The sequence below is a fragment of the Stegastes partitus genome, unplaced genomic scaffold (assembly GCF_000690725.1).
Source record: "Stegastes partitus isolate 25-593 unplaced genomic scaffold, Stegastes_partitus-1.0.2 Scaffold2017, whole genome shotgun sequence".
NCBI lineage: Eukaryota > Metazoa > Chordata > Actinopteri > Pomacentridae > Stegastes > Stegastes partitus.
In genome coordinates this window covers 9,725-31,872 of record NW_007579748.1, presented here as the reverse complement: position 1 = coordinate 31,872, position 22,148 = coordinate 9,725, and the positions used below count along the sequence as shown (strand labels likewise).

Here is a 22,148-nt window from a genome sequence, read left to right as displayed (position 1 = left end):
GCTTCCCCTCTGATTTACTCTCCGGCCCAGGATTCCTCTTTCTCTTCGCCCTTAATCTCTGCACTCATCTCTGGTCTCGGGCCCCCCTTTCAATCCCGCTTCGCATTATCCCCCTCCTCCTCCTCCCTCGCTCCTCTTCCCACAGCCCATATAAACAATAGCGGCGGCATTATTACGGCCTCTCTTCGTATAAACACGCCAAACGGTTTGTGGCAGGAAAATACATCTTCATAGCGTCTAACGTGAGCCGCTGCTGGCTCGACTGTGGCAGGAGTTTTGCAAAAAAGACAAAAAAAAATTGGGGTCAAGTGTGGGTTAAAAGTGCTGAGTCACTCTGTTGCTTCATCGAGGATGAGACGGCTTCATGCAGGATGTTTCTGGAGGTGGGCTGTCGTATAATCACATAAAAACAGGGTTCCTGCAGGTTTCAAAGACCGTTTTACGATGCAGTTAAGAGTTACTGTACGAGTCAACAACCTTAAATTAAACTTATTAAACTTACAAAAAGCTGATTTTCTCAATGGATGTCACGTGTAAAGTTGACTTACTGACCAATGTGCTGCTATTTTTACTGGTCAAACAACCTCCACTGTTAGTTTTACAAGGAAATATCCCATTATTCTTTGCAGCAGGAGGATCCGACAACATGTGAACACCCCCACGGTTTCCCAATTTTTAACCTTATGGACGCTGCTCAGTCAAACCTTACTCGTCTTTACTCGACTCCAAACTCACTGAAGTCGTCGGCGTGGCTGCATTTTGTTCAAACCCTGGACAAAAGTCGAGCATGAACTTGCGTATCCTCTAAAAACACAAGCTAACTCGTCTGTTTTAGCGATGTCTATTATCAGAAACCCAATCAATCAGAGTCTGTTCTCGTCATTTCAGCAGAAAACATCCAGTTTAATCGATCCGATACGCTGCAAACGGCAGCTTTTGATGTCGATTTAGAATTAATCTAAGCTAATAAAGCTAGCAGGTGGAACATTTGCTCGACCTTCATCTGCGGATAACGTGCAGATTTCACTTTTTCTGCAACCAATCGATCGGTTGAAGAGCATCAGTCCATTAAGAGTTTGTTTGCTTCGCCACACCCCACGTCTAATGCTTATATTAGTGCATTGTGGTCCATTTCACGCAGTTATTTCTACTATTTCTCGGTCAATTAGCAGCATTAAAGTGGCACAAATGTCTAAAAAGGCACGACAACATCCTGCAGACTCACAGCAAGCTCAGAGCTAGCATGAGCAGGTATTTATGTTTTCTGATCACTTGGTAAGTTGTCTCCACATCATCCATAAGCTTACGAGTGCTTGCTGGTGAATATTTCATCTGATATTCTTTAATCTGGTGTTTTTATCCACTGAAAACGATCCGCGCAGCATGAAGGATGTAGCTTAGCAGCAGCTAAAGATGAAAACTTCTCATGCACCGTTATTAGAGCTGCACTCCACACATCCTCCTCCTCCTGTCCTGTTAGTCTGTGGTTTTATTAAATGAAGGGTTAAATGAACTGTCAGCCTTACCTACTGTAGCTTCTGTTGCCCTCTTGTTCTCCCCTGTATCTCCTTCCCTTTCCTTCTTCTCACCTCCTGTTTCTCTCGGTTTGTTCTCACCTTCTCTTTTCTTCCTGCTAATATCTTTCCTTCACTTCCACCTCCCGGCTCTCAGCTCTCAGCGGCTGCCCTACAAACTGTCATTGCCATTTTCTCTCCTCCATCCTCTCCTCTCTCCCTCCCTCGGAGCTCTGCCTCCCCCCCGGGGACGATCGCTCGGAGAAACGAGGGCAGAAAATGAGAGTCAACGTGGGAAGGAGGGGGTGGAGATAGTGAAGGAGAGCCCTCCGACCGCCACATTATTAATGCGCTCCAGCGTGGAAATTACACTTCAGCTCAATTCCCTTCATGTAGAATTCCTTTTTCTCTTCATCTGGTAGGAAAACCCTCCCTTTTTTGCTTTCTATCTCAATCTTTCACTGTATTCCCTCATAATGTTTATCATCTAAAGGAAGCGAAGCGTCTCGACTGGAACTCAAAAATATGTCAACATTAGCGCTGGCTGTGAGGGCCGCGTCTGACATTTAACAGGTCTGCGTTTGTGTTTCCTCGCAGCCCACGCAAAGAGATAAAATCAGCTTCAGCTTCAGCAAACCTGACATTATTTCACTCTTCTCTAGCCTGTCTCCGGTCTCCAGGCAGTCTGAGCTGTAACCGACGGGGACTAGAGGCTTCTCAGACGCCTAGCCCGCACGCGAGGCGTTTAGGGAACATCTGTAAATTGTAGCTTCAGAAAACAACCACACAAGTCTCTGCATGCACGCCACCCAACGATGCAAGTGCATTCTTAATCAGTGGGAAACACCAACATGTGATAAAACCGCCATTTTTACGCATTGAGTGCATCCAAAGCATGTCTGGGAACAGAGCTTCTGCTGTCAGAGGATCAACTACATGAATTTTAAAAAGCAAAATATCTCCAAGAAACTCGTCCTGGTAGCAGCAAACTGACGCAACAAGGAGTCAGAAATTATATTACCATTTATTACAGTATAATATAGCCTCAGATGAGTTATCTTTAGCTGAGTTTAACTCCCAAAAAATCCTGATCAAAGACAATAAAACCTTTATCTGCACCTTTACAATCATTTAAATACTTATTAAATTTATCTTTAGAACTTTTGAATTTCTACTGAGATTTCAGAATTTTTTTAATAATGCAAAATATAGATATTTTNATCAGTAAAACTGAAGCTGAGTGGATCTGACTCCAATGACAAAAAGAGATAACTTCAGTTTGATTGATATCGTCTCAGATGGGTTTTCTGAAGGTTTGTGAAGATGGAGTTATCTGTTTTTGCAAATGAACTCTCCATATACTGTTTGTTTTCTATCTTCTATCCCTTTCCTCTCCCTCTTGCCCTCACCCCGACCAGTCGGAGCAGATGTCTGCCCTCTCTGAGCCTGGTTCTGCCGGAGGTTTTATTCTTCCCACAGAGGTGCTCAAAGAGAATCCAAACTTTGTGAATACATGTGAAGTGCCTCGACATGACGTTCTCGTATGCTATAAATTACATTCTATATAATCATCTCCCAGCATGCTTTGCTCCGTGTGACCCCACCTCAGTGTCTGCGCTGGCGTTGGAATGAGACTCCGCCTCCTTCTCCTTCACTTGCTCCGACTTCACGTCCTCCTTCTCGTCCACTTCCTCCGCGTGGCCGTTCACTTCCGGGACAGGCCCCTCCTCTCCCTGCGTCACCTTGGCGACGGGCTCCTCTGTGGGCGGGGCCTCCTTCGTCGGGGAGGTCTTGGCGAGTCAGGGACAAGAATTAAACGTTTAAAACCCATGCACAGTGCTGACTTCTCACTCTGTATAAATCACAGCGACGTGACTGGACCCTCACCTGAGACTTCTGCTTCTTAAGCCATGTCGGCAGGTACCGAGATATCCCTTTGCCCTCCTTCCCCTCTTTCTCCTTCTCCTTCTCCTTCTCCTCTCCCTCGGCGTTCGCTACTTCCTTGGTTTCCTCCGCGGCCTTCTCCGATTGGTCCGGCTGAGCAGCTGACTCCTCGGCTTTCTCCTTCACCTCCGTCTCAGAGCCTGCTTCTGTTGTCATGGCGACACGTCAACCTGCACAGAGAGGGAGGGAGGAGAGCGGCGGGCGGGCGTTTAGATCGGCACACAGATCGGCAAAATGAGAGTTATGTCGCCGGATCGTCGTTTTACAAGATTAAAATGATGCTCTGCGATATTTTTGCCTTGAATAACGATGTGTGTGTTAAGAGGAGATGAAGAAAAATGAGCCCGTTCCACTGATTTCAGGCACAAATATGAATTTTTCATGGCGTGCAACCGGAGTATCTTTTATAAATGAGCCACATGGTCGCATATTTGTTCCTTCTACGACGGGAGCAACACAGGACGGCAGAGAAAGATAACTACTGATCGTTTTCACTGTCTGTTATTCTGCAGATTATTTTCTAGATTAATCAATTAGTTGTTTGGTCTCTGAAATGTCTTAAAATGATGAAAAGTATCAAGTGTCTTGGTTGGTTCACAGCCTCAAACACTCAGTTTACCGTCACTGAGGAGGAAAGAAATCAGACAACGTTTATTTTACAGCTTTTAAAAGAACTGCTGATGAATTTAGTCGTTGCAAGGAATCAATTAATCCGCCCAAGTTTTAGAAAAAGCATGCTATCTGGTAAAAAATTAAATAAAACCACAAAAATCCCACCGTTTATCAGGCCTAGACTCAATAAAAGCAGAAAAGAATTGTTGGATTTTCAATTTTCAGTCCAAAAGCGGAGCCAAAATCTAAGCTTTAAAAAAAAAACAAACCTTAAATCAAAATCACAATCATGTGCATTTCCTTTTTAAAAAAAAAAAATCTCAAAAATTAACCATTTGCACGAATCAGATTCTGCAAAAAATAAAAATTCTGCGCTCCTCAACGCAACTGAGAAACAAATAGTGACTCAGCTGTGACCAACAGTGACGTGACAAAAATTCTGACACTTTTCAGCTGAACTGCAGGCAATGTTCAGACAAAGCAGACGAATTTAAATTATCAAAAAATTAAAAATGTTAGTACATATACAGTCTGCTTTTCTTCCCAGTACGGTAACACCTGGGACATGTTGATTCCTGTCTTTGAAATTTTTTGTAAAATAAATAATGAAAGAAATCAAACTTTTTTCATGATTTAACACATTCGAACTGTGTTTTACTGCACAGTGGACACTCTCGCCTTCTAGCCATGGCTTTGTTGTTTCCACAGACGTGCAGGAGTTTATATTGCAGAGAAAAACGTGACACAAGCAAGGAATGAGCTCAGCGACTGCCTGGGGTCCAGAGGGTTAATCGTACTGTAAGTTACGTGGGGAATAAAAGAGCAAAATTAAATATATTCGGCTTATGTAAGTTAGCAGATTCTGGCCCTTTGGCTCACAGCAAATGAGCTCATGGCTGTTGGAAACATTAGCTCTTCTGGATCTGCCTCCCCTTTTCTCGCACAAGCACAGAACAACACAATAGTTTAGGATGTCATTATGTCACAGTTTCATCTGGGTCAGCAGCTGGTTACAAGCACAAACACACCAACACGAATGAGGGGAAAGGAGGGTGAATTACTCGATTCTTAACATGTGAGTCACTGGTTTTGCCCTGCAGCTGTGGTCAGCACACACACACACACACATACACTCTTCAACCCAAATATCTCTGGCAGCGCTGTCCGCACGCTCCCCTCTGTCAGCGGCGGACGCTTTCATTCGGCGCGACGCTGATTTGTTGATAACGTTACGCGTCTCGAGGGGAAGCGGAGGTCAGAGGATCTACCTGGCGTTTGTGCACAAGCAGCTCATCTCCATCGCCATCATTCATGCTGACCTGTTTTACCACAAGCCACTCTCTCTGATTCTATTATTCATCGCGCCGTCTGCATTTGCGACCGTCTTTTTTTATTTCTTCCTGCGCCTCCACCTTTGATGAAAAGCGAGGACGTGCAGCGCAGCAGAGTAAAAATAGAAACCGGTCTCCTTACGCATGATTGGCTAATGAGGTGTGGAGGGAGGAGGAGGAGGAGGAAGATGTGAGAGTAGGTGTGTAGAGAGGCAGTGAACTTCATGATAAAGGTGAAACAAAGGCAAATAAAAAAACACTGACATGTTCTGAGGAGGGAATCCCAGCGACATTACACAACAAACATGGTGCTGAACACTGAAAGAATGATGACAGTATTAAAAGTGTGTATGCACAAACTGCACAGCCCTACTTAATCCTGTGAAATAAAGCCTCAGCAAGTTGATCTAATAATGAAGTATTAAGGTTTAATTTGCGACGCTTGGAGTGGTTTAACAAAAATATAGACATTGGGATGTGTTTTGGATGTAAGGAGCAGTAAATGATGAGCTTATCTTTCAGTTTTAACTCGGTTTTTTTTTATCAAAACATTGCAGTAAAGTTATTTGAGCGGTCCTGCACAGTGAAGACATCACCAGTGTGCATTGTGGATGTATTTAGAAGGACAACTGTGCACCATGCAGACACTGTAGAACTGGCTTTAAACCGGTGTTTCTGTGATGTTGCATGAGGCAACAGCTCTGCTCCGGCGCTCTCATTCACCCAAACCCTCGAGTAGAGTCATCAAAGCAGCTCCGCTAACTGCAGTTCCCACTCCTCGGAGACGCTGTGCTTCTCAATGGGATCGCAGTCCGTCCATGTGTGTTTGTGCGAGTTGGCATCCGGGCGGCGCTTCGTCACGGCCACTTAGTCCTGCTTCAAGCTGCTCCTCTGCAACACCGAGAACCTTGTTCTGCCTCCCTCACAGCTTCCTAACTCGCCCTCTCTCTTAGCTTCCCCTCTGATTTACTCTCCGGCCCAGGATTCCTCTTTCTCTTCGCCCTTAATCTCTGCACTCATCTCTGGTCTCGGGCCCCCCTTTCAATCCCGCTTCGCATTATCCCCCTCCTCCTCCTCCCTCGCTCCTCTTCCCACAGCCCATATAAACAATAGCGGCGGCATTATTACGGCCTCTCTTCGTATAAACACGCCAAACGGTTTGTGGCAGGAAAATACATCTTCATAGCGTCTAACGTGAGCCGCTGCTGGCTCGACTGTGGCAGGAGTTTTGCAAAAAAGACAAAAAAAAATTGGGGTCAAGTGTGGGTTAAAAGTGCTGAGTCACTCTGTTGCTTCATCGAGGATGAGACGGCTTCATGCAGGATGTTTCTGGAGGTGGGCTGTCGTATAATCACATAAAAACAGGGTTCCTGCAGGTTTCAAAGACCGTTTTACGATGCAGTTAAGAGTTACTGTACGAGTCAACAACCTTAAATTAAACTTATTAAACTTACAAAAAGCTGATTTTCTCAATGGATGTCACGTGTAAAGTTGACTTACTGACCAATGTGCTGCTATTTTTACTGGTCAAACAACCTCCACTGTTAGTTTTACAAGGAAATATCCCATTATTCTTTGCAGCAGGAGGATCCGACAACATGTGAACACCCCCACGGTTTCCCAATTTTTAACCTTATGGACGCTGCTCAGTCAAACCTTACTCGTCTTTACTCGACTCCAAACTCACTGAAGTCGTCGGCGTGGCTGCATTTTGTTCAAACCCTGGACAAAAGTCGAGCATGAACTTGCGTATCCTCTAAAAACACAAGCTAACTCGTCTGTTTTAGCGATGTCTATTATCAGAAACCCAATCAATCAGAGTCTGTTCTCGTCATTTCAGCAGAAAACATCCAGTTTAATCGATCCGATACGCTGCAAATGGCAGCTTTTGATGTCGATTTAGAATTAATCTAAGCTAATAAAGCTAGCAGGTGGAACATTTGCTCGACCTTCATCTGCGGATAACGTGCAGATTTCACTTTTTCTGCAACCAATCGATCGGTTGAAGAGCATCAGTCCATTAAGAGTTTGTTTGCTTCGCCACACCCCACGTCTAATGCTTATATTAGTGCATTGTGGTCCATTTCACGCAGTTATTTCTACTATTTCTCGGTCAATTAGCAGCATTAAAGTGGCACAAATGTCTAAAAAGGCACGACAACATCCTGCAGACTCACAGCAAGCTCAGAGCTAGCATGAGCAGGTATTTATGTTTTCTGATCACTTGGTAAGTTGTCTCCACATCATCCATAAGCTTACGAGTGCTTGCTGGTGAATATTTCATCTGATATTCTTTAATCTGGTGTTTTTATCCACTGAAAACGATCCGCGCAGCATGAAGGATGTAGCTTAGCAGCAGCTAAAGATGAAAACTTCTCATGCACCGTTATTAGAGCTGCACTCCACACATCCTCCTCCTGTCCTGTTAGTCTGTGGTTTTATTAAATGAAGGGTTAAATGAACTGTCAGCCTTACCTACTGTAGCTTCTGTTGCCCTCTTGTTCTCCCCTGTATCTCCTTCCCTTTCCTTCTTCTCACCTCCTGTTTCTCTCGGTTTGTTCTCACCTTCTCTTTTCTTCCTGCTAATATCTTTCCTTCACTTCCACCTCCCGGCTCTCAGCTCTCAGCGGCTGCCCTACAAACTGTCATTGCCATTTTCTCTCCTCCATCCTCTCCTCTCTCCCTCCCTCGGAGCTCTGCCTCCCCCCCGGGGACGATCGCTCGGAGAAACGAGGGCAGAAAATGAGAGTCAACGTGGGAAGGAGGGGGTGGAGATAGTGAAGGAGAGCCCTCCGACCGCCACATTATTAATGCGCTCCAGCGTGGAAATTACACTTCAGCTCAATTCCCTTCATGTAGAATTCCTTTTTCTCTTCATCTGGTAGGAAAACCCTCCCTTTTTTGCTTTCTATCTCAATCTTTCACTGTATTCCCTCATAATGTTTATCATCTAAAGGAAGCGAAGCGTCTCGACTGGAACTCAAAAATATGTCAACATCAGCGCTGGCTGTGAGGGCCGCGTCTGACATTTAACAGGTCTGCGTTTGTGTTTCCTCGCAGCCCACGCAAAGAGATAAAATCAGCTTCAGCTTCAGCAAACCTGACATTATTTCACTCTTCTCTAGCCTGTCTCCGGTCTCCAGGCAGTCTGAGCTGTAACCGACGGGGACTAGAGGCTTCTCAGACGCCTAGCCCGCACGCGAGGCGTTTAGGGAACATCTGTAAATTGTAGCTTCAGAAAACAACCACACAAGTCTCTGCATGCACGCCACCCAACGATGCAAGTGCATTCTTAATCAGTGGGAAACACCAACATGTGATAAAACCGCCATTTTTACGCATTGAGTGCATCCAAAGCATGTCTGGGAACAGAGCTTCTGCTGTCAGAGGATCAACTACATGAATTTTAAAAAGCAAAATATCTCCAAGAAACTCGTCCTGGTAGCAGCAAACTGACGCAACAAGGAGTCAGAAATTATATTACCATTTATTACAGTATAATATAGCCTCAGATGAGTTATCTTTAGCTGAGTTTAACTCCCAAAAAATCCTGATCAAAGACAATAAAACCTTTATCTGCACCTTTACAATCATTTAAATACTTATTAAATTTATCTTTAGAACTTTTGAATTTCTACTGAGATTTCAGAATTTTTTTAATAATGCAAAATATAGATATTTTATTTTATTTTTGTAAAATATTAGCTTGATATATAAAATGTTTATATCATCAAAAATGTTAAAAATTCGACCCACTTTCAGCATTTTTAAAAAAAATTTAAATTCGAGGCAGTTTAAAGGACAAAATGTCAGAAACAATAAAAGATAAAGGCCTGAAAATGTCACTGTTATTTCTCATCATGTCATTGATTTAAAAAAATAAATAAATAAAGTCCCATCTTTGCTCACAAATTAACAAAACTTATTCTAAACCTGATGTAGCTGCACCTCACATTAATCCAAAAGTAAACATACAGACTGCTCTTTAATTTAAAATCTCAACCACAAAAATGGAAAGAAAGTTATTTTAGATCAACTTTCTCGACTAATTCAGCAGAATAAAAGTATTAGTGGTCATCCTAACCCAAACAGAGCAAAGGGTTTGGAATTTACTATTAAAATTTCAGGCTTTTATCTTTAATCGTTCCTGCTTCAGACTCCAGTGTGCCAAAAACAAATCTTATGTCAATCTAGATTTAGCAGATACCATTTTAAATTTCTGTGATTTGTTTTTTTTTTAAAGTGTCAAGAAAACCAGAAACAGTCAAGCAGAAGGACCCTAATGATTTGGGATAAAACCAGCCTGATAAAAAGGTGACGCTCTGCATATTTTGGATGCAGCAAAATGCAAAAGTTAAACAAAACAGTGGGACCAGTGAACAAAGTCAGCCCGGATCCCTGTTTACGCTTCCTTTCAGAAACACCACAACACTGAGCCACTACTTCACATTCCTGGACTGCAAAACTTTTGCACATCCTACGGACGGAAAACAAAGCCGTTAACCAGAATACCTCCGTGACAATAACACCACCCCACCAGAGTTTGTGGACTTGTGGTGGAGACGCTAACTTTTATATTTCTGACCAGATTCCTCATTTAGAGAGTGTTTTTTTTTTTTCTTTACTGCAGTCACATGAGTCCCACAAATGCACACACAGCAGCTCCTGGACTCGGAGCTTTATGGCTGTCTGACTGGGTTTTAGGGTTGTCATCATAGCAACGACAACTTCCTGGCCCGGCTCGCCGCCAAGAGATAAAAAAAAATTACAACAGACGGACTCGAATGTGTGCAAACGAAACAAATAAAAAAAAGACGACGTGTTACCTCGCTGGATTTACATCTCATCCAACAGAAGCAGATATGACGAGTTTTAATGTAAAATAAAAGCGTTTGCCGGCCGCCCCGCCCCGGTGCCATGAGAGAGGCAGGCAGGGAGGGGAAGAGGGGAGGAACTGGTTACCACGGCAACGGCATTCACGGACTACAACAATAAATCCCCACGGGGACAAGAGATTACCGCAGCAAAAATACAGATTAGTGGACGAGTGCATGCGCGACAATAGAGATTATTACCGTGTCTAAACCCATTTCAGAGCACGTCAGATTTACAGCCGATATTTCCTGCCGGACCCTCGGCTCCCCTCCGGCTCGTCCTCGCCCCCCAAAGACGCCCGCTTCACAACAGATCTTTATCGGCCAGCGCCTCCATTCCAGCATCCATCCGCGGCGCTGACAAATCAACACGTCGCTTCCTTCCAACCTGCGTCGCTGTTTGCTCACGCGAGTCGCCCTCGGGCGGCGGCTAATCTGCCCCATGAACGCCAGAGATGTGTGCAGACGTCTGGGGCTCGTAAAAGCAGCAACAGGTGTTATTATGTCACGTTATAAAGCTTTTACGGAAGAAGACCAGAGAAAAATTCACTTTTAAATCTTACGTAACTCCTGCGAAAGACATCGCTGCTGTTTTTTTTCTGCAGCCAGGAACTGTCACTGAGCTCTTCATCTGCGTTTAGGAGGCGAATGAGAAGTTTATTCATGACTGGACCAGATATTCTGGACTCATTAGCTAAAGATGCTAATACCAAACATAACAACAAACCTTATACTTAAGTAGTATATTAATTATGAAATACTAAAAAAGGAACATGCACAGTGAATATGCAAAACTAGTTTCATTTTTTTGTCCTTTTTCTTTCAACTCCTGATAATTTTGTGTTTGTGAAGCACTTTGCAACTTGCATTTTGTGCTCTATTAGTGCTCTACAAAGAAAGATTAGTTCTATAATTATTATTTGATGACATTAAAGTGTTTAGACCTGACTTAGTACCTTTCACACCTGAGTACTACTGCTTTTACCTGTCATTTTACTTTACGTCTCAGTTTCCACGGTGGAATCTTGAATATTGCTCTTTTTACGACCGCCGGCTGCATGTTTGCATATTATAATGTACGATAAAGGAAGCAGAACGGTGCCTGGGCGGCTTACGGTGCAGTTTATTGGCCGCAGAGCAGGTGTCTACCTCGCAAACACAATAAACCGCCTACACTGGAGCTGTATTGTAATGACATCATACCTCATCCCCCTCCAGCGCACAACAAAGTCTTCATTGTGATTTAGCATCATAACGTTGAAAGATGCACTGATGGGGTTTGAATGACCGCAGATCCGACTGCAGGACTAAATATAGCTGCTACAGGGTCGGGACGAGGTGCAAATTACAGCTGAACCTAAGGTATTATTACCGTTCATCCTGAGGGCAGCAACAGCACAACAGTGGGACGGTTATTAAACGTAAAGAAGCATAAACGTCACGCTAAAGGGAGTTTTTTTTTTTTTCTCCGTACCTGTCTGAAACACCTTGTCTCAAGCCCAGGCTCTTATTTCCCACCGTTAATTATCTACATCACCATGTAACTCATTAGCGTACCACCTGACCAGCAGCTCGTTTGGTTCTGCTACGTCTCTCTGCCTTTAGTTATCGATCCGGGCTTACAAACCAGTGTTACCTGGTTCAGTTGGGCCAATCAGAACAGAAGTGGGGGTCCTTTAAGAGACGTTAGTTTCAGACAGAAGAGGAGCTTCAGAAATGTCCAGCATGAGGAAGATAACGTGTTTCTAAAACTATTCTAGTAGACCCCTGAAAAAAAAGCTGAATCTGTACACATGCAGAATATGAGTTCTTTCATGATTTGCTAAATAACTGAAAAGTTTGGCCTGCTGGTGGAGCTACGTAAAAAGCTGCAGCTGCACCAAAGTCAGCAGGATTCATCGCGTAGGAACCGCGAACGTCTACGTGAAGTTTCAGAGCAATCCATCGAATGGTTGCGGAATTATATGAAGAGGAACCAAAGCGGTGGGCAGACCGGCTAACAAGCTAGCATCGCCCACATCCAACTATTCCAACAACGCTTCGTTCTGACCTCTGGAGAGGTTTCGTCTACCTTCACGTAACAACTACCTCATCCCCAAAGCTGCACCGCTTGCTGCTGCTGCTGCTTCCTGTCACTCCACGTGTTCACTGTTTCAGCAGAGCTACGAAAGTCGTTTCTGACAGCTGGTGCACGCCGACCGTCCAGTCAACAGAGGAACTCCACACGGCCCAGTCTAATGAATTAAAAACCATCCAGATCGCACTGGGACGTCCCAAACGCAGAGGCACCGGGCGGACGGCTTTCCGAACTGGGAGTTTTGAAAGGACCAGAGTGCAGAGTCCTAATCTGTGCCGTCCTCTGGTGCGATCTGTCCATCTGTCACGCAACAACACGTCAACACACACACACACACACACACACACATGAACAGATTCCATGTAAACACCTACTTTCTGCATCGCCGGTAAACAAACCGGCTGCGGCGTTTAGCGATCTGAACACACAAATCGAGGCACACACAGTGTTGGTGTGAAAACCATGAACACGCCCGTCCCTTTACGCTGCCCTCTGACCCGCACGCCGAGGATTACACAAAGGATAATCCCTGTGTGTGTGTTTGTTTGTGTGTCTGTCGGTCGGCCGGTCCGTCCATTCATCTACAACTCATCTCAGCCTGAAACCACTCCAGCTCCGACGCAGCCGCTTCCTGTTCCAGCAAACGAAAGTCCACCAAAACCCGATTATTAGGTGACCAGCAGCGTGTAATTAGTGTTGTCGCCGTGTTATTACCATCCACTCATAACTGCTATTGTCAGCTGCACAGCGCCGGTTCTCCAGCTCTCTAATAACACCGCAGGCCTAAATACGGTGCGTAAGAAAATTATATTGCATTATAAGGTGCATTGAAAATAATGATCAAGCCCCAAAACCCGTGGTTGGGTGTGAGAGGCGCGTTTATCTTTAACGAAACTGGCAAAACTCCCCGTTTATCAGAGACTGTTAGAAGGAGAAAGAACTGCCAGATTTGCAGCTGTATTCTACATTTAAAAATTCACTAAAAACAAATTGTTTGCACAAAGCAGATTCTGTGAAAAACTAAAAATTCTGCGGTAATCGACGCAACCACGCAGCTGTGTTTGGCTCGGCTGGAACCAACGGTCACGTGACAAAAATTCTCAGACTTTTTTTTTGGGCTGAGCTGCAGACAGCGTTTATACGGAGCAGAGGAGAGGAGCATGTAAACTAATTAAAAATGGAATGTAAATAGTCAAATATCTGCAGCGCACAGACACACGACATGATGAGTACAGCTTCTCTAAAGCTTTGTGAAAGAAATCATTTAACATTTACTTTTAATTTAATTTAAATAATCCTAATAAAAGACATTTCTGAGTCCTCCCTACTTCTAGCCAAAGTTCTGTTGTGTCCAAGTTTTAGAAGTTTTTTGATGTTTGATTTTTCTGTGAGCAAAGTATTTTAAATGTTAACATGTTCATTTAACTGTGAGACTCCAAAATGGTGATTTAGACCAATATCTGATTGATTATGTGAGATAATCAAAGAAAACGCAGATCAGTTTTCTTCCAGTCTGAGGGGACGTCTTTAAAATCACTGGTTCTTGTCAAACGACGGCCAAAATTTAAAAATAATTAATTTATAACTCACATAAAGCATAAAATAACATTTTTTTAAAAAGCAAATCTATGCATTTGGTGAACGCTCTGAGTTTGTGCTTTTGTTTTGGCGCTTCGTTCAGGTCTTTAACACAAAAGCGTGACAATATTCAGCTGATTTTTGTCTCGTATGTTTTCCATTTTCCTTGTGAGTTCAGTTTTCTTTATCGTAATGACACACAAAGATGGAGTTTTTCCTAAAAATAGGTTTTAATTGACCTAATCCAGGGTCAAAGGAAAATCCCCAGCACCCAAATGATAAGAATTTATTTATTTTTTCTTAATTATTATGTTTTGAAGCAGTTTTGTTGATCGGGGTTTAATTCATTCGAGCATTTTTGTTCATCAAATGATCAGAAATGACATGAAAATGCAAAGTTTCCTGCTAATTAGGGTGAAACAGACTCGTTGCCTTTGCTTGATGTTCACTATAATGAATAATCAAGCCCCAAAAACCCGATTAAAGCAAAGAAAAAAACCTCTAAGTGGACATTTTCTATTATCATAAACGAAAAAATTACTCAAGTTATGACACAAACATCTGGTGCGAGAAAACCTCCACATAAAAACTGTTAAATTAAATAAAACTGGACTCTATTTCCTGCACCTCTGTGTGTTTCTGTGGGGCTGTGAGGGAATAATGGCTCAGCTCATAACTACTATTGTTAAGCGCTAAACTCCTCCATTCAGTGATTAAAGCAGTCAGGCGCGAGTTTCCCCCCGTCTGTGTGAACGAGCGCGAGCACGAGCGTGCACGTGAGAGACAAAAGGCCCCGAGCGTGGGCGGGTCGCACAGGTTGGCGTGGGAGCTGATGGGAGTTCGACGGAGAACAGAAGCCGGGAAGAAAGGCGCCGCTAGCCGGAGGACGGAGAAAGGGTGTGGTGGCGTTACTACGGCGACGCACATCCCATAGAGGGCGGCGACGACAACAGGTGCTCTGTGGCAAAACAGATGACTTCATGGGCACCGTTGCTGCAGAAAACATCCTCTGGAGCTGAAATTAGACGATCAGGATAAACTCAGAACTCTGTGGCAGTAGTTCAGCACCAGAGGAGGTCGAAGAGGACGAGTCGGTTTAATTCACACACAAATAAAAAAAAGAAGAAGCTGGAAGCAAGGTTACGAGAACAAAAAATCATGTAAAAAAAAGAAGAAAAAGTGGAATATTATGATGCTAAAAAATGTAAATAACTGCAATTATGTGTAAGATAATGATATATGTACATATTTCTTTATTTAAATATAATAAAACTGTAGTTTGTTGGTAAGAAGAATGCATTATGTTTGTTTTTATTACAGTTAACATGGAATTAAATCATTTTTACTGTGATTTGACGATTCATTATTTATAATTTAATAAAACAAATCAATCAAAAGGATTCCAAATTATCTTTCAGTGCATTTAAATACAGCTAAACTGTAAAAATCTAACAGTAAAATTATGTGAAAGCAGCAATTACATTCATAAAAATACAGATTTTTGCAGGGTTTTTTTAAATGGCTGGCATGTAAATCAATACTTTTGGTCCATAATTTCACCAGATATTATCTATAATTTATGTTAATTTATATAAGTTTAGCAAATGGTTTCTTAGTCCTTAATGTACTTTTTTTCTATTTCAAATAATGCCAAATATCTGTAAAATAATAATATGCTTTCTGATTTAAATATAGCCCAAAAAAAGTGTAATTATTTCACTTAAACATTGTAAAAGAACAAATTACTATTTGTGAAAATACAGATTTTATATTTCAATAATACTTCCATACTTGGTCTTGATTTTTTGTTTATTTTTAGTTTTTTTAGTTTTTATTTTATTTATTTTTTTAACAGTTAGGATAAATAAATTTAAAAAAATCAGAAATTTTAAATGTTGTCTGTAATTTAATAAAACATGAAAAACATGTAAAACAGCAGCAACTTTTTTATATATATATAAATTCACAACGCAGTAATTTCTAAGTCTAAGGTTATAATGAGCAGCATCAACAACCCCTGGACGTTTCCATCCACTTCCTGTTTCCTCATTTCTGATTTACAAGCCGAGACGTCTCATTAGCGCCTCTACGCTTCGTTTATGATCGCATGTCGTGACTTTTTTTATCTTCATCCAAACATTGCAGCTCCTGCGACTCAGATATCTGGATGAACTCTGCAGCCCTCCAGGCCGACGTCAGCTGCAGATATTAAAACTGACAGTTAAAATCTCACCTCCAGCTCCTGCTAAAAAATAAACAACCACATCTCAACAGCTATCGTCCTAATCGAGCTTACTGTGCAGCTCTCTGCATCAGTTTTTTCCTCTAACTGCAGAGCTGAACCACAGCCTCCGTTTGGTTTCCGTCCGTTTCCCCATGAGATCATGTGAGCCGATGCTCTGAACCGCAAAACCCGCCGGTGGGTTTGAAAAGCATCTTATCGTCTAAAAAAATCTCCAAAATCACAGAAAATATCAGTGACAGACACTGTGAAGACAAAAACAAGTGCTGGACGTTCAACTTTCCCACAGTCCTCCACCTGTGTGACGGGAAGTTAAAGCCTCATATTTCACCAAAAACAAAAAATAAAAAAAAAATAATAATAATTCTAAAAATAACCGTTTGCACAAACCGGATTCTGCGAAAAACAAAAAATTCTGTGCAGCTCTGTACAGTGGAGAAGCCGTGACTGATTCGACTGTGACCAACAGCGACGTGAGGAAAATTCTTCTCGGCTGAACTGCAGGCTGTGTTTACAAGAGGAAAGAAACCTGAAAAATATTCACGTTTAAGGAGCTGCAATGACAGAACATAGACGTGTTTTTAAATAGAAAACATATTCAGAATGATTACTCTATTATCTAAGCTAATTAATGAATTGTTGCAGCTCCAGATGCAACCTCATTTCAAAATCTGGTAGGATTTAAACCTTGGATGTTTTTTTAAGTTTAGGTGCGTTTGTCAGGCAAAAACAAGCACGACGGGCTGAATGATTGGTCGGATAATCAAGAAAACAACCTACAGACTGACAAACAAATCAAACCAGGACAGCGTGCTGCTCTCCAGTCACGCAGCAGACACATCCCTGAGTCACAGCTGTCCGCCGTTCATTTTCTACCAACTTTAAAATTAGACGTCCCCCCCTGTGAGCAGCGTGAGATGTCCTCGTTTCCAAAAGGACACGTCGTCTTTAAAGTCAGACTGTGAAAAATGCTGCAGTGGGCAGCTCCTCTCATGCGGGCGAATGTCACGACCAGACGGATTATTGAGGCGTCTCCTATCAGCTAATCCAGACCGGCGACCTCTGACCTCCGACCAGGAAACAGGAACCAACCCTCCTGCTGCTCATCCCTCCATCTCTATCCTCCGTTTGCTTTTGTGTCTCTGCGTCTCAGACAGCAACGCAGAATTATAGATTATATTTATAGAAATTATAGCTAATGAATTAAATATAATTAGAGATAACAAAAAAGTGTTAATTTACATGCAAACCCTAACAAAATAAACCAAAGCTGTAAATAAGGTCAAAAAATTATGTCTAAAAGTCTGTTTTCATCACTTGCACAAAAAATATTTTCATTGTATTTAAATTAATAAATATAGAATTATTTTACGAATGTCTGCCATGATTCGAATAAAAAATTAATATATTGAGCTTTGAAAATATGTAAATGATCTTTAACTGTTATTTTACATATTTTCCTTGTTTTGTTAAATTACAGCTAACTTAAAATTACAAAAACAAAATATTTATTACATTTTTAACCCAAAAAATTCAGGCCAAAACTACAAATATTGGTAATGACAAAAGAATATATATAGTTTTATTTTTTTAAATGCTACGTCTATTTTTACAGCTTGTGACAGGAATATTTCCCCATTTTTACTGTTTTTAAATCAGCAAAAATATAATTTCACAGATATGTGCCATTTTTTGAAGGAAAATGACTGAAAAAATGTTAAATGATTTTTAAACCGATCGACAGCAAACTTTAACGAAGCGAGAGCTCTGGTCGGTGGGCATTAACCGGCACAAGAGACTTTCTCATGGTAGCTAAACTCCCACAACGCTCTCTTATAAATTAAAGCGACACTCAGTCAGAGGCTGCTACAGCTGATCTACAGTACGTTTCCTAACATGCACGGCCTTCGTCTTCTGCCATTTTGAATTATTTAAATTACACACATATATAAATCGATTAAACGATCCCCGTTAGCGTCCTCGTCCACGTAGACTGTCAGGGACGGCGAAACGAATGTCATGCAGATCCTCGTGGAAAAAAAACTCAGAAAGCATGAGTTGACCTTTAAGCTAAGACGCATTCCTCTCCACTGCACTGCTGACGTTACGCCGACTGACGCCGCTAACCGCTGCTCAGCATGTACGTGCACGAACACGTCCATCGGCATGAAGAAAAGTGTAAATGTGGAGAACACGGAGAACAGAAAGTGTCAAAAACTAATGCACTACCCTTTAATTATTGCTGCCTCAGGTGGTGTTTTTAACCCGTCTGACAGACTTTCACTCCACTCTGCAGGTTTCAGAGCTTCCAGCCACCAGGAGCACTCTGAGCTGTGGGAAACGCCGCTGACCGACTCCCCCTCTCCCCTACAAACACATTCACGGGCTTCTTTACTCGCCTCCCAAAATGTTGAACAAACTTCGGAGCCTCTCAAAAGCTGCTAATGAGAGCGAGTTAGCGGCCTTCCTGCCCCGGACACTCCTCCTCTGGCTTCCATCGCCTCCAGCCGTGCCTCCCTCTTCATCCCTCCGAGCTCCCGAAACCTCACAGACAAACCGGTGAATGAATATTCAATGAATGAATCAATTAAACTGATGAATAAATGGATGGAGGGATCCGTCAAGCACTCGGTGTCACAACGAGTCAGTGACGAATAAAAAAGCTCAAGTCGATTATTTAACCTACTTTATGAGTTCATTCTTGCTTGTATTTGCAAAATCAGCTTTGAAACGGGAATAAATTCTGAATTATGCTGCGATGACAAACCTAGAAAAGGTGTTTTTGTTCACTTAACGCCATTTCTTTGTAAATTTATCTGCTAAAACACATTTTAAAAACACATTAGTGAACCTTTACTGTACTTTTATTGTGCAGAAATGTAGCTTAATGTCGTATTTGCTTTTAAAACACCGCTTTCAGGTGCAAACATGCTATTTGGTTTATTAATACACGGTACTATAGGTTCATTTGGGCGCTTTGCATCCCTCTTAGTGCCTGATTTTGACGGACACTTTCCATACGTGCACTGTAGGTTTGAGTCTTAGTCCGTGCACTGTCGGTAGTCACAAAAATAAAACCATCACTGGGACTTGAGCGGACCAGGACTGACGTTAACTTTCTCATTTACAGCATGATTTAGTTCTAAATGGATCGTATGTGTTAGTTATTTCTTAACACGTGATGTAAAAGGAGTGGAAAAGAGACTAAAAGGTGTTTGTAAGTGTTTTGTTCTGTTTCTTCAGGATGATTTTTTTGGATTTTCTTGGACAGCACAGACTTCAGGTGTAAATTAGCCGTAGCTTTAGCCTTTCACTGTAATATGACGACTGGAGGAGGCGGCTGCTTCCACGTTAACAAGCAGAGAGCATTGTAAGGCAGTAAAGGAGCACCGTGATGAAGACTTCTGTGAGACATCAGCGAACCAGCGTTTAATTAAACTGGGAGGCTGCATCGTCCATCTTCGAGGCTTCCCACGCAGAAGCAAAGAGTCGAGGATAGTTTCACGCTGATGCTGATGAGCGAGGTCATCCCTGATGCATCACACCTGCTGTTTCTATCGTTTATCAGGGTTTCCAGTTTACCTGAGCAGGTGGGCGGCGCAGCAGAGACTCGTGCAGGTTAGAGACGGAGGGTGTGACGGGACGTTTATTTTCCTTCAAGCTACAAATTGCAGAAGCTGTGCGACGGAATATGTCTTCGGAAAAAGTGAAATGAGCCGTCTGAAAGTCAGATTTACCTCGAGTTATATCTACCTGCTAAACGTCAGAGAGAAAACGAACTCTGTTGATCCAAAGTACAGAAATAAGCTTTGTTTATTTGCAGTTTTTCTTGATTTTGAGCAACATCGAAGCCGTAAGATTAGCTGTGAGTATTTGCAGCACAATAATATCCTTTTATTGTAGCTTGAAATCATCCCTAATGCACATTCTTGGCTGTTTCATCATTTTAAATGCTTTCCACAGGTTGCGAACTTACTTATGTTGGCAGGTGACGCAGCATGATTGATGCCCGTGTAGAGACTCGGGCAACTCGCAGACGCTGTGCAGCAAAATTTAACTTTTAAAAGAGCGAAATAAACCGCTCCAGTGTCAAATTTCCCTCGACTGAAACTGTGGGATGATATCTACCTGCTAAATGTCAAGAGCACCTGTGCAACAAGGCCTCTGGAAAATGATCGAAAGCACAGAAATGAGCTCCATTTGTTTGCAGGTTTTCTTGATTTTGAGGAACATTGACATTAGATGTGAGTATTTGTAGGACTTTAATCATTTTTTAGGCTGAAACGATCCCTAATGCCCAACTCTTAGCTGTTTCATCATTTCTAAATGCTTTCCACAGGTGGGCGATGCAGTCATACCGATGTGCATGCAGAGACTCGTGCAACCTGCAGATGTTGTGCAGCAACATACGACTTTGAAAACAGTGAAATAAAGCCTTCTAGTGTGATAAACTGTGGGACTGCATCTGCCTGGACAACATGAACCGTGTTGATCAAAAGCAGAGAAATAAGCTCCGTTTGTTTGCCGTTTTCAGGAGTCACATTGAGGACAAGCGATCAGATACGAGCATTCGCAGCACAATATTTTTTGGGGCCTTGAAGCGAACGCCTGTGCCAAGATTTCCTCGTGTTGCTCCCCGAGTTGTGGCCTTTTAAAAGATGAAGGCAGCGGCCCGCTCTGCTCTGCTCAGCCTCTCTCTGTGAGAATGTGACCCTATGCTGATTAATCTCTTTTTAACTATGTCTGGCCTCGCTCCAAAGCCACAGGCCTGCGCTGCCTCTCTGTTTTCGATTCTATCATTTCTTTCAGAGCCGGACACTTGCTGGGGAAGGCAGCCTGCCCTCTGTTTCTCCCTCTGTGATGTGAAATGTTGCCCTTCGACAACAAGGACTTTTCTATTCTGCTCTTTTAACCGGGACAGAGAGAAATACAGCTTCACTGATCTCTGCAGCATTCTGCTATTAAGCCAGTTGGGATAACACTGTTGTTATTATTCGGCGCTGTGTTTGGCATTTAGCTGACCCTCTCTACCAGACCTTCTCCATCAAACATCTCCATCCCTCTGCGCCCACCCGGCTCCGCTCGCCGTCTCGCAATAAGCCGAACACTGCGTTACAGTTTCCATTCATGCACGCCTCTGTGATCTGCCCTGCGTGAATCGGGAGTCCTGCAGAGCTCGCCGGCCGGCCGCTCAGCCCTGAAAGCTAGAGGCTAATACTCGCCCGTCACGGCTGACTGCTGCACTGTAGAAAACGTCCACCTCAATAATTGTTGTGGCTCCCCCCACGGAGGAGATGAAAGCCTCGGATTGTGCTCTGTGGGCGCACTAGTGACCACTTTCGGGGAGCATTTGGATCTTTCTCCCCTTTTTTCTACAAACACAGTCGGAGCCGTTTGGCGGATTGGATGCGGGACAGTAGGAGTATCTGTGTGTGCCTGAGCCGATGTGACGTGTTGCGATCCTGTTGAACCCACCGGGTCGGCATGAAAACACACATACGCTCGCACACAGGGATGTTCCCATAGCCTTTCCGAATGGTTAAGCAATATCGCTGCCTCTCCGCGTCGCCCTCGCTCAGCCTCTCTCTTCTCCCGACTCGTACTTTCCTCTCCATCTCTGATTTCCTATTTTTATCCCTCCGTGTCTCTACGACTCGCCCTCCCGGCCTCGCAAGATAAAAGCGAGGAGGAATAAAAAATAAATAAATCTGCGTATCAGGGCGTCTGCAGCGGTTTTCTTTCATTCAGTGCAGCAGCAAAGACAAAGAGCTCAGCTACAGAAGACAAATCATCGGTCGTAAACGAACCTGTTGCAGCTTTAAAGCATCACCTGTATCATGCATCATGCTGTTCTTGTTTTACAGCACTCAATGTGCACACAAAAACATTACTTCTTAACCTTCACAGTTAAGACACTGAACATCAAACATGATCACGATTTTGCCTTCCCACGACTAAACTTCCTGCTCCACTGAT

The 22,148-nt window shown here is 42.9% G+C and overlaps 1 protein-coding gene across 1 annotated transcript in view; it reads right to left on the bottom strand.

Moving 5' to 3' along the window:
• Positions 1 to 2,080: 2,080 nt before the first annotated feature.
• Positions 2,081 to 22,148, bottom strand: part of LOC103373578 (band 4.1-like protein 2) — a 24,138-nt gene continuing 4,070 nt past the window's right edge. The window contains exons 2-4 of the mRNA XM_008303492.1: positions 3,402 to 3,628; positions 3,119 to 3,304; positions 2,081 to 2,239 (exon numbers count right to left, since the gene is read on the bottom strand). Of these exons, the coding sequence (XP_008301714.1) occupies positions 2,081 to 2,239; positions 3,119 to 3,304; positions 3,402 to 3,614 (558 nt within the window). The 5' untranslated portion in view covers positions 3,615 to 3,628. The remainder of the gene's footprint in view (positions 2,240 to 3,118; positions 3,305 to 3,401; positions 3,629 to 22,148) is intronic.